This window comes from Macrobrachium rosenbergii, chromosome 18 (assembly GCF_040412425.1).
Source record: "Macrobrachium rosenbergii isolate ZJJX-2024 chromosome 18, ASM4041242v1, whole genome shotgun sequence".
Lineage (NCBI taxonomy): Eukaryota > Metazoa > Arthropoda > Malacostraca > Decapoda > Palaemonidae > Macrobrachium > Macrobrachium rosenbergii.
In genome coordinates, this window is record NC_089758.1 from 30,375,667 (window position 1) to 30,388,960 (window position 13,294).

Below are 13,294 nucleotides of genomic sequence, written 5' to 3' on the forward strand. Positions count from 1 at the left end.
TAATAATAATAATAATAATAACTATTATTATTATTATTATTATTATTATTATTATTATTATTATTCAGGATATGAACCATATTCATAAAGAACAAGCCCACAGGGGCCAATGACTTGCAATTCAAGCTTCCAAAGAATACGGTGTGCATTAGGAAGATGCATACAACGCACGATCACATTTCTATCAAACATTTTTTCTACACTTTGTTTGACCTGGCACGTGCAATAAATTGCTTTCGGTCGTTACATTATATCTTTACTTTGTTTTCCTCATGAGTTAGTAAACAATTCAACAAAATGCGCTGCAACTTAAAAGACAAATATCATACATTTGAAGATAATTTTCAAAAATCGCTTACGGGTATACCAATGTAATTTATCAGTAAAGATATAGTTTCATAATGTTATGTCAGTTTCGACGTGTTAAAAACCAAATTGCCCTGAAAAAAAAGGCTTTAAAAAACAAGTAGAATGCAATATGTATATATAGAGAAACCTGAATATGATAATGCAATGCAGCGAAGACTATTATTCAATTTGTAAAAAAAAAAAAAAAAAAAACAACAGATAAACCATCCCCTCCCTTACCCATCCAGAACAGAATAAAGAGTTTAGGTCAAAGGCCAAGCGCTGGGACCTATGAGGTCATTCACGCTGAAAAGAAAAAGCGTTTGAAAGGCGTAACCGGAGCAAAACCTCAAAGCAGTTGCACCATGCATCAGTTGTTAGGAGAGGGTTAAGGAAAGTAAGATGGAAAAGAGAGAGAATATTTTAACGGAGGTACAGTGAAAGGAATGAAAGCGGTTGCAGCTAAGAGCCGAAGGGACGCTGCAAAGAACCTTAAGTAATGCCTGAAATGAACCGCGTGAGGTGCACTGTCGGCACCAGCAAACAACTCCCCCCCCCCCCCGGGTTCTTACCGATCCTTCATACCCTAATCCCCACGGTCCCGTCGGAGTGGTTTTAGGCAAAGAAATTGTTTGAGAAAAAAAGAAATGTAAAAAAACCAGAACTCATCCTACGTAGCTCACAAATAAGGTCAAATTACGTAACCCACTGTTCAGCTGAGAGAGAGAGAGAGAGAGAGAGAGAGAGAGAGAGAGAGAGAGAGAGCCCAGGGGTGGAGACGTGGTGGGGGAGGATTCTTCTCATCCAGCCAACTGGTAGTTGACCTGGTTTAAAGGTCAGAGTGAGTCTAGGTCACTATAACTGTTTCTACCAGGGTTGATTGAGAGAGATATTGTAATTTCGTAAGGCCCGGAGCATGAAGCAGTTTTCGTATTTCACAAGAAACTGGTATGGAACGAGAGAGAGAGAGAGAGAGAGAGAGAGAGAGAGAGAGAGAGAGAGAGAGAGAGAGAGAGAGAGAGAGTAACATTCATCTATCTATGCACTAACACAGGCACAATTATTGAATTCCTTATGAGAGAGGGCATCTAAATGGCAGAAAAGCCTTTTCACAATAGACCTATACCATTCACATTATCACTATAGGATTCAGGAACTTCAGTAATAGCATTCTTACCATCCTGTATGGTGTCTGGGTCACTTAAGGCTTAATCTAAGATTTTAACTGAGCAAAAATTCACACACAAGCAACTGTCGAGTGAAAGCAGTAAAGAGAGATTACCGATTTCCCTTGCCGTGAGAGGTGAAAGCATTATTTGCCTTCGTGCATTGAAAGGTTAAAAACCTTCTTCAGTTTTCCAGGTATAAACTGACAACACTGTAGACTCATGTAGGCCTACAGTGGAAAATAGCACTACTTTGATATAGAAAAAAAAGTTGAAATAAAACAGTGTTAACGAAATGGTGAATTGCATTATATTTTTTCACCTAACTAATTCTTGAGACTATATTGTACAAGGGTGACTCATCAGAATACGCGAAGTCTTTTGGATCTAAAAATAACTTATGTCCGTTCCAGCATATTTTTACGAGTCTGACAATAATGCAAGATTGCTCTGCTACGAAACCATGTTATTTAGGAACGATCATGACTGTACATTATCTACTTTACGTCAAAATAAGAACACATTCCGATTATTGCCGCCAAGGCCAATATCGGTCGAGTTGCCAGTTTGGGTGAATTTCCGAATCACTTCGATAACTGTTTAAATACGGAAGGAAACTTCGCAGTGATGTTATCTATAATAAATTTATATGAGAATACAGCGAAATATTTTAAACTACAGGTTGGGTCGATTCTCAACACAAACCGAAGTGAGGAAGAACATTTCCGAGATAAACTCGACCTGGCAACTTTTCTCATAAACCTTTCACAAACTGGTTTCCGGTAAAACCTCCTCCAAGTTTAGTATGGGCGTCAGACAGTTGCATAGTGCCAGTGAAAACACCTCGTCCCGTCTTGTGAAGTGAAAAAAACTCTCCCTCGGACGTTCTGCATTCACAGGTAAGGCTTAAACTCAATACAAGTGATGTCAAGCTTCAACATAGGCCTAAGAAACAACTCTTCGGTCAGAAGTATTTTTGGTTAAATAAAAAATACATGCAGAAGTTCGTGGTTCCTTTTTTTCCGTAAGTGTTAAAAGGGCGCCTAATTACATGGGTTTTTGTATACTATTTCTGCAATATACGTCATTTTTAATGAAGGAGCAGGAAGACTTTGGGAAACCAGTAAAATTTAGGTGATAGTCTTCATAAATGTAGGTTAGGAATTCTATTAACGATTTACGACGACTAATAAAAGATAAAAAAAATTATTTACGACGCGAATATTCTACGCAATTCTGTATTCATCCACACTATATACACACACACACACACACACACACACACACACACACACATATATATATATATATATATATATATATATATATATATATATATATATATATATATATATATATATATATATATATATTAAGAAACATGAGAATACGTGCAAGATATAGGACAGTGAAGGGGTTCGAAACCTTAAACCAGGGGGTGCGAGACATGATAAGCAGTGCAATGGTACTATAGACAGTATTTACCATTATTTATCACATGTTTGTTTAGTATTTATATTGGATGGGGGCACGAAAACATTTTCTGAGACATCTATGGGTACGGGCACTGAAAAAGGTTAAGAACCACAGACAGAGAAGCAATGGCGCAGTGCGCTTGTGCGCAGTTCAGTGCGCTCCTGACGAGCCCCATACACATCTATATAGGGCCTATATAGATGTGTATGGACTATTTTGAAAATGCTCATCCATGATTCACTGTTAAAAGCATGAATGTGTCTGTAACCATAGTCTTGTTTCTCTCAAAAGCCATCTTCTCGTAATGTGAAAGCGTCATAATGCCATACACTGTTACTTCTTTTTCATTTATTTACTAGCGTCTCCTTTTTCACGTTTTTTCAGTGAATGTGTTAACTCTATAACAATTCAGCAACCCATTCATTCAGCGTTTTCAGAGGAGCCTGTCAGAACGCTCACACCCTCAAGGTATAAGGTAGGGGTCACTTGTCACGCGCAATTTTGGCAAAATTTAACCAATTTTCAGAATTTGAGCGTTTACCCCCGTATTTAGAGAGAATAGATCACTGGGCTGAGCGTAATGGTTGCGTCCTATCTTACATTCTACCTGTGTGTGTGTGTGTGTGTGTGTGTGTGTGTGTGTGTGTGTGTGTGTGTGTGTGTGTTCTGATTTTCCCCATCGTCACTTCCTGAGGGCAACCTTGAAGACATCTTTCATGCGTGCAATTGAGGCTTCGAACGCCGGAAACCTTAGTCTCAAAACACAGTTTACGAAAAGAAATGAAACCACACTTTTAAGCCGCTTGCGAATATTTGAAAGTAGTCTACCTAAAACTGATCTAGGTTTTGGGAACTTAATTAGATACTCCTCTCATTTAGATTGTGAGAGGCCAGATGCATAAGACCGGTTTAATCCAAAGAAACCGACCGTTAAATAGCCAAAACACGCCTTGACGCATGGCGGGAATTCGTGTTTACAGGGATCGTTCTTTGTAACAATTAGACCGATTCAAACTGCACGCCGTTAATGATTACATATAATCTTTTGCTTACTGTTGCTTTATTTTTAATAATTTTTTTTTTACTCTCCTCTCGCTCTTCTTAACGCCTTTTACTGAATGGCTTAGAATAATAATAATAATAATAATAATAATAATAATGGAGAAACAAATCCAGTTATTTATGGGTACAGATATATTTAAAAATAAATCTAAACAGAGAACTTTCGGGAATCTGTTCGAAAAGGGGGAATCGAACGGATTCCCGAAAGCTCTGTTTAATTTATTTTCAAAAACAATTTGTACTCGTACATAACTGTGGATTTGTTTCTCCATTTCAAGACTCTTGCTACTGTGAATATTTTTAAACAACGACAACAACAACAATAATAATAATAATAATAATAATAATAATAATAATAATAATAATAATAATAATAATAATAATAATAATAATAAATTTAATTCTTGCAAATCTCCCACACAACAGCATTCCAGTTACAACGTTTTCAGAGTGGCCTGATATTGAACTGAATTGAACATAGAATTTATAGGCCAAAGGCCAAACACTGGGAGACCAATGAAGTCATTCAGCGCTGAAACGGAAATTGACAGTAAAAGGTTTGAAAGGTGTAACAGGAGAGAAACCTCAAACCAGTCGCACTATGAATCAATTGCTAGGAGAGGGTGGAACGTAAGAAGGAAGAAAGAGAATATGAGAGGAGGTACAGTAAAAGGAACGAAAGGGGTTGCAGCTAGGGGCCGAAGGCACGCTGCAAAGAACCTGAAGTAATGCCTACAGAACACTGCATGAGGTGCACTGACGACACTATTCCCCTACGGGGTACACTGGATGTTGGTAGAGTTTTTTCCTGTACCAAATAGCCTTCAGACTACTGACCAGAAGCAGAGGTTGTAATGAAGATTTAGAGAAGATAAAAAGGCCTTCATTGATTTCATTGAAACATGGAATTACTTTTAGAAAGCAAAAATACGTCAGTGTTTTTGTTAATTTAAGTAGAGGTGCAATTTTATTTTTCATTTTTCCTCTGGTTATTGTATAAAATCCAATGATGTATATATTTGTCTTTATTTCGAGGTATCCATTCTTATTATCTACTTCATTATATAAGACTTTTTTGTGTGGTCGACCTGCTGAGAGAGAAAGAGAACATTCACGATTTATTAGAGATATAAGAACATTATTTCAACATTTTTTAATAAAACGAAACATGCTTATGTTTTTACAGAGGTGCCCACGACGTGCGTAAATGAATCCCCACGGCCTCAGATACAAGATATATTTATTAAAATGATAAAATATGGAATTCTTTTAGTAAAACGCGAGATACTGTGTCAGAATTTACCGGATGCCTTCTAAATGTATCTCGTAATTTCCAGATAGCGCAAGACCATGGCTTCTACGCTGGGAGGAAAACTCGCCTTAACCCTGACGGTGGGGTTCCTCTTCTTCGCTTCAGGAGCTGAGAGAGAGGTCCTGGGCCAAGAGACCAAACCCGCAACGGGAGAGACAGGCCTCGTTGAAGCCCTCCGTCAGTTGTTCGAGGAAGAGACGAAAGGTAGCGGTAGAAAGCTCGAGGTTTTCTTGTGACTGGATGGAAGTATACAATCAGGGTTTAATGGTTTCTGTAATGGGTGTTACAGGCTAACACACACACAAACAAAGCCACTCCAACATCTTCTAAACACATAACAGACACCTCACACGTCTCGGCTGTCGACCTAACCGCGCAACGTCTCCTCGCTGCTGGGAGAAAGGGCGCTGGTGACTGGTACAATACATGTACATACGCTACCGGGGTCTAAGCGATGACAGGCAGGGCAGCCGATCGAGACTACAGTCTACCCCAAAGCCAAATCAAAGTCCTTCAAAAAGAAGGCATCGTGCTTACCCCATACAAATGGGAAAAGAGCACGTTAAAAGAAGCAGAAGTATGAGCGCTTTCAGTCAATTGTAAATTTGATTGAAGATGGCACGTAGATTATTCCTTAATAAAATATAACCGATAAAGAATAATAGCGCGTAGATTATTCCTATATAAAATATAATTCAATAAATAATAATAGACACAAAAACCAACCTTTTGTAATGTCAGTCATCAAACCCAGATGAATACTGTAGCGTATTACTAAGTATTCGTATACATTTCTAAGCATCACTCTCTGGTAAAGCTGCCCTGTATTGAAAGCCCATCCGAACATTTTCAACCCCTTTGAATATTTCCAAAGATCCGACGTCTCATAAACTGTCACAGTCATCCACAAACAAACTGAATCTTCGACGTCTATTTAAAGATATCTGCGAGGTTCATCCGTCACCCTCCTTCTTCAGGTTTCAGGAACTGCCCTCCGCCCTACAGCCACGTCCTCGGCGAGTGCTTCTACATCCACATGTACATCCCCCTACTGACGTGGAAGGAAGCACAGACCTTCTGCAAGCAAGCAGGAGGCATCCTCGCTGAGCCCAAGCACTTCGGAGCAGTCGTTGCTCAGTTGTACAACACCGGCAGTGAGTTGTGTGTGTGTATGTGTATTATATATATATAAGAAAAATTCGTTTTGGTTTAATGAACGGTGGCCTTTGTATGTGAGTATATACATACAAATATATATATATATATATATATATATATATATATATATATATATATATATATATATATATATATATATATATATGTGTGTGAAAAATTAGTTTTACGAACCAGTAGCCGTTGTAAGCGAGACTTACCCTTTTTCTCTCATCCTCCAGTGGCCGAGAAAATCTTCCGGGGCATCTTCAACCGCCTGTGGGTAGGCGGAGAACGAGTCAGCCCCAACAGCACCGAATTCAAGTGGACCTCAGGTCGCCCCATCGAGGACCCCGTCTCCGAGCTGGATGACCCCATCTATGACGATGCGACGGGCGACTGCGTCATGCTGACGATGTACAAGGACGGGCCCTTCGAACTCAGGGCCAAGGACTGCAAGAGCAAGACGCATTACGTCTGCCAGTTGCCCTAAAAGGGGAAGAAGGTGCACGATATGTTGGTGATTTGTCGAAATCTCTAAAGGTTGTTGTCTTGATTGATTGAGTTTAGGGCTACTAAAACTGGCGTCACAAGGGTAAAAATGTTCGTGATTTATTTGAAAATCTAAAGTTTGTTTTACTGACTTGATTGATTGATTTTAGGGCTCCTAAAACTGGCGTCACAAGGGTAAAAAATGTTCGTGATTTATTTGAAAATCTAAAGTTTGTTTTATTGACTTGATTGATTGATTGATTTTAGGGCTACTAAAACTGGCGTCACAAGGGTAAAAATGTTCGTGATTTATTTGAATTTCTAAAGGTTGTTTCATTGACTTGATTGGTTGATTTAAGGCTACTAAAACTGGCGTCACGAGGGTAAAAATGTTCGTGATTAATTTGAATATCTCAAGGTTGTTTTGTTGACTGATTGATTGGTTTATAACTACTAAAACTGGCGTCACAAGAGGTTGTCGCGGAGTGTGAGAGTATCGTCGACTTTTAAAACTACTCTCTCTCGTGTTTTGCTTTCATAAAACATTTGCATAATCGAGCTGGAAAACTATGCAATTTATTGTATAATCGAGCTGGAAAACTATGCAATTTATTGTATAATCGAGCTGGAAAACTATGCAATTTATTGTATAATCGAGCTGGAAAACTATGCAATTTATTGTATAATCGAGCTGGAAAACTATGCAATTTATTGTATAATCGAGCTGGAAAACTATGCAATTTATTGTATAACCGAGCTGGAAAACTATGCAATTTATTGTATAATCGAGCTGGAAAACTATGCAATTTATTGTATAATCGAGCTGGAAAATTATGCAATTTATTGTATAATCGAGCTGGAAAACTATGCAATTTATTGTATAATCGGGCTGGAAATGTATGGAAGTTAACTTTAACCAGTATTCAAGTGGAACTTATATGACATTTAAAAATGGAACTTCTTCAATACTCACTCTTCTCTTTCTTCGGAGACTTGGTGGCATTTACGTTCGAATATTTCCGGTACACGACATTTGTATTGCAAACAGCTGTCAGTTTTAAATCATAACTATATCACGGGATCTTTCTCGCACCTGGAGCAGCCTGCAATTCAGAAAGGTGCACATTACGAAGCGAGAGAAAGAGGGAGTGAATGTATTTTCACAACGATTGGCTGGGATCTATCGGCAAAGTATCAGGAAACAAAAAAATTTCACAGTATAATCACCACTTTCCCAGTTACTGGAGAAACTGAGAAGACGTTTATCTACAGGCTATCAAAATTCCCTCGTTTTTAATCTCGTGATATCACTTAAGGTAAATAATTATAGAATGGGAAAGTTATATTTTCCTGATCAAACAATGCTAACCTACGGGCAAATTCTCTCCCTCTCTCTCTCTCTCTGCAAACAGCTCTAACTTATGGGTAAATTCTCTCTCTCTCTCTCCCCTAGCTGCGTTAGTCACCTTGATAATGTGTGAGCATTCTGAAGGTGACTCGGAAAAAATACAAGGAATTCCTCAATTCTCCTACAGTGTATTTCCGATTTTTTAGATTCTACGAAGGCATAACCGATAATTACGTCTTTGCTTTGTCGATCATGTTTTGTAATTGTTATGGATTCACGCTACAACCGAAAGGTTAACTACGAACAAGTTACAAGTTTGTAAATTTTATATTATAAAATTACCGCTCATCAGCCAGTTGCAGCAAGTTTCACATAAAAATTCTTTTTAGGTCAGTTCCTATGTGGGCTGTTTCCTGAGAAGGGTAGTACTGTCAGTGCACGTCACGCGGTGCACTGTAGGCACTACGCAAGGTTCTTTGGAGGGTCCCTTAAGGTCCCTAGCTGCTATCACTTTCATTCCTTTTTGCTGTACCTCCATTTATATTCTACTTCTTCCATCTTACTTTCCTAACAGTTGTCTCATAATGCAACTGTGAAGTTTTCATCCTGTTACGACTTTAGAAAATGTTTACCTTTTAGCACTGAAATGGCCCCATATAGGTCCCAGTGCTTGCCCTGTGGCTTCAATTTTACATCCGTTCCATTCCATCTACGCTTGATTATAAAACAAGTTCTGGCAGAGGAGAGAATTGGGTCTGAATTGGGTCTGCTGCAGGGGATGTCCTTGGGACACCAGTCATTGGGACATCACCCCCAGAGATTTGTTCAGCTCACTGTTTTCCAAGATCTCCGCTCGTGAGCAAGATGGTCGCAGCTCAGTGATAACTGCGCATGCGTGCATCATCAGTGCTAACTAGTACTATGAGAGACTGTAAAGCTTCCATATATTTACTTTTATTATTATTATTATTATTATACGTTTCAGCAACTCTAGCATCGAATATTAGCTTAATTTTAAAGTATATATGTAGTTGACCGCTGTACTTAAGTTATACTGATAATATTTGCCTGTTAATGATAATAATTATTGTCTTAAACGATACTAACACCAAATTTACTTTTGACATTTTCATACAAAATGCATATCTTTGTTTTCACGTTATTTTCATTAACCAGGACGTATAACCCTGGCAAACAACCAGGTTAAATAAACATGTCAGAACGAAAAGGCATTTTTTCTCAAATAAGATCCTTCATTCATTATAATAATAATAATAGTAATAATAATAATAATAATAATAATAATTATTATTATTATTATTATTATTATTATTATTATTATTATTATTATTATTATTATTATTATTATTATTCAGTAGATGTAACCTATTCATATGGAACAAGACCACCAAAGGGGCCACTATCCTGAATTTCAAGCTTCCAAAGAATATTAAGGAGTTCATTAGGAAGAAGTAAGAGGAAATAAAGAACAAAAAATAAGTTAATAAACAGATCAAAATGTATGAAAATGCAAGTAGATTAGCATTAGGGTAGCAATGCATTGCATGTTCGCTTGAACTTCTGAAGAAGAAGTTCCGATTGCACGATGTCTTCAGGAATGTTGTTCCAATACGGCCATTAAGAAATACAATTCTGACAGGTCTAAGTATAGTGATGGTGTTAAAATTAGCCTATGACCTGAATAAATTCCGAACGGGTGGTTGGTTAGTGCCGTCATTGGACTTCACGCGGTGCACCATATGGCATTACTTAAGTTCTCTGCAGCGTCCCTTCAGTCCCTACCTGCAACCCCTTTCATTCATTTTACTGTACCTCCGTTCATATTCTCTTTTTTCCATCTTACTTTCCACCCTCTCCTAATAGTTGATTCATGGTGCAACTGCTTTGAGGTTTTCCTCCTGTTACACCTATGAGGTCATTCAGCGATGAAACGGAAATTGACGGTGAAAAGGTTTGAAAGGTGCAACAGGAGGAAAACCCCAAAGCAGTTGCAGTACGAACCAATTGTTAAGAGAGGGTGGGAAGTAAGATGGAAGAAAGAGAATATGAACGGAGGCACAGTAAAAGGAATGAAAGGGGTTTCAGCTAGGGGCCGAAGGGGCGCTGCAAAGTAGCCTACCTTAAGTAATAATCGTTCTTTTCAAGAACCAAGAATGAGTATGTAAAGAGGATTAAAACATCAAGTTCTATATATAATGATTTAAACACTGAAGAAGCTGACAAAGATAGTCACGGTATTAGGCCTAATCCTGGATGTATTGAGTACTGGGGTTAATACTAGGGGTACTGAGTGTTGAGGCTAATCCTCGAGGTACTGATTATTAGACCCAATCCTGGAAGTACTCGAGTATTAGGCCTCATTCTGGAAGTACTGTGCACTAGGCCTAATCCTGGGAGTGCTGAGCATTAGGGCTGATCCTGGAACCACTCAATATTAAGCATAATCCTGGAAGTTTTGAGTATTAGGGCTAATCCTGGAAGTACTGAGTATTAGGCCTAATCCTGGAAGTACTGAGTATTAAGCCTAATCCTGGAAGTACTGAGTATTAGGGTTAATCCTGAAAGCATTGAATGTTAGGGCTAATCCTGGAAGTACTGAATATTAGGGCTAATCCTGGAAGTACTGAGTATTCGTGCTAATCCTGGAAGTACTGAGTATTAGGGATAATGCTGGAAGTACTGAGTATTGAGGCTAGTCCTGGAAGAATTGAGTATTACGCCTAATCCTGGGAGTACTGAACTGCACCGAGCCTTGACCGATCCAATCTGAATATTGAAAAATGGACGAATGGCCTTGAAGAAATTAAAATAGAATTCCTCTTCCCTCACCTCTTTTCCAATCACCCTGCCCCCCGCCCCCCGGCAAATCCCGCAAGCCACTGGATTTACGGAAGGACTAGTCCCATGTACTATAAACACTTTAAAGCTCTGCCTACACGCGGCAGAATAAGAATAATCAAATTGCCTAATCTACTCTGCAGCTGAGAGAGAGAGAGAGAGAGAGAGAGAGAGAGAGAGAGAGAGAGAGAGAGAGAGAGAGAGAGAGAGAGAGCTGTGTTGAGGTCAGAGCGTGTCTGGGTCACTATAGAACTGTTCCCGTCAGGGTTGATTGAGAGAGATACCATAGTTTCGTAAGGCCCGTAGCATGAAGCAGTTTTCATATTTCACAAGCAGCTGGTATGGGGGGAGGAGAGAGAGAGAGACAGAGAGAGAGAGAGAGAGAGAGAGAGACAGAGAGAGAGAGAGAGAGAGAATCTGTCCTTGCTCCCAGTCACACCAATACCAACTCAGTCCCAGACGTACTTATACCCGCCTTAATATTGCCAATGGCTTGGAATTTTAATGCTTCGTGTCTGGTATAAGGTTGTGAATCCCATGGGATTGAGTGGTTGGTTGATTGATTTATGGTTGCTAAAACTGGCGTTACATCTGGGTTAGAGTGAGTACATCAGAAATGAAAGCGTTTGTCCTTGTGCACTGAACACTTTGAGGAAAACATCTCATATCCAGTTGTTCAAATATAAACTGACAACACCGCTGAGCCCTTTATAGGCCTACGAGGAAAAGTAGCAGCATTTTGCTGAACTAGAACTACAAATAAGGTTAGTAAAATCTTTTTTTATCATTATTTTTTCAACATTCTTGAAACTACGAAGCATTAGTGACTGATCAGAGTATGTGAAGTCTTTTCAGTGGCTGGATTTATAAACAAACTAAGGTCCCACCCACATTTTTTTAACGAGTTCGTGAAAATAAAAATTGGTCTGTTACGAAGCCTTTTTATCGAGAGTTGATCACGATTCTACATTTATCTCCTTAGGTCAAAATAGATTAGGTTCAGATTCCCTGAACAACAGCACCAACATGCAGTAAATGTGCCTCGCTGTCGAACTTCTCAGTTCCAGAGGTCTTTGATTTCTCACACTGCTGGACTGGAACAGGCTTCCAGGGGATGCCTGGCAACTGGAACTTCAGAAGTTCAAGAGAAGATGCAATGCATTACTACCCTAATACTATTCTCCTTGCTTTTTAATAAATTTTTATCTATTTATTACTTTATTAACTTATTTTTTCTTTTTTAATACGTGGGATCTCTTCTTTATGTATTTCACTTTACATCCTCTTACTTCTCCCTAAAGAACGCCTTACTCTTTGCAAGCTTGAGTGTCAAGTCAATGGCCACTGTGGGCTTGTTCCATATGAATACGTTTCATGTTCTGAATAATAATAATAATAATAATAATAATAATAATAATAATAATAATAATAATACTGTCGCCAAGGTCTTCTGTGCTGTATAACTGCCAATTTGGACGAATTTCCCAATCACTCCAATAACTGCTTAAACACAGACGGAAACTTTACACTGATGTTATCTTTTACAAATTCGTAGGTAAGTACGACAAAACATCTTATACCAGAGGATGAAACAATTCTCAGCGCAGATTGAAGCAAAGAATAAAATCTGGTAAACTACACTTAGCAACACTACTTTCAAACCTTTCGCGAACTGGTTTCCGGTAAAACCTCCTCCAAATTTAACAAGGGCGTCAGATAGTTAGTTGATGGAGACGGTTGAAAAACGCCTCGTCTTGTCAAGTTGAAAAAAACTCTCCCTAAGACGTCTTGCTCTCACAAACAAGAAGCAGCTCGTTGCAAAATATGATGCGAAGCTGAAACATAGGCCTAAGAAAAAACTCTTCGGTGAGAAGTATTTCCTGTCTAAAAAAATGTACGTTCTTCCTTAAGTGTTGTAAGGGCACTGGATTACATGCTGGTTTTATTTCGTGCATATCATTTGTGCAGTATGCACAATTTTCGAAAGGCGCTCTGCGGGACCCTAGAATGCCATATACGATATACATGATAAACTGACCAATTCCGTAGTAAAATAAGAGAAACTGCAACGGCAAT

The 13,294-nt window shown here is 38.7% G+C and overlaps 1 protein-coding gene across 1 annotated transcript; it reads left to right on the forward strand.

Moving 5' to 3' along the window:
- The first annotated feature begins 2,235 nt into the window (after positions 1–2,235).
- Positions 2,236–9,587, forward strand: LOC136848251 (secretory phospholipase A2 receptor-like). The gene is made up of 4 exons (XM_067120627.1): positions 2,236–2,413; positions 5,390–5,568; positions 6,342–6,518; positions 6,762–9,587. Exons 2-4 carry the CDS (start codon positions 5,403–5,405, stop codon positions 7,010–7,012), a joined length of 594 nt encoding a protein of 197 aa, XP_066976728.1. The 5' UTR covers positions 2,236–2,413; positions 5,390–5,402; the 3' UTR covers positions 7,013–9,587.
- The last annotated feature ends 3,707 nt before the right edge of the window (positions 9,588–13,294 follow it).

Coding starts and splice junctions, on each gene's coding strand:
- LOC136848251 (XM_067120627.1), top strand. CDS start 5,403: ATGGCTTCTACGCTGGGAGGAAAACTCGCCTTAACCCTGACGGTGGGG. Junction 5,569..6,341: donor GTTCGAGGAAGAGACGAAAG/GTAGCGGTAGAA, acceptor CTCCTTCTTCAG/GTTTCAGGAACTGCCCTCCG. Junction 6,519..6,761: donor TCAGTTGTACAACACCGGCA/GTGAGTTGTGTG, acceptor CTCATCCTCCAG/TGGCCGAGAAAATCTTCCGG.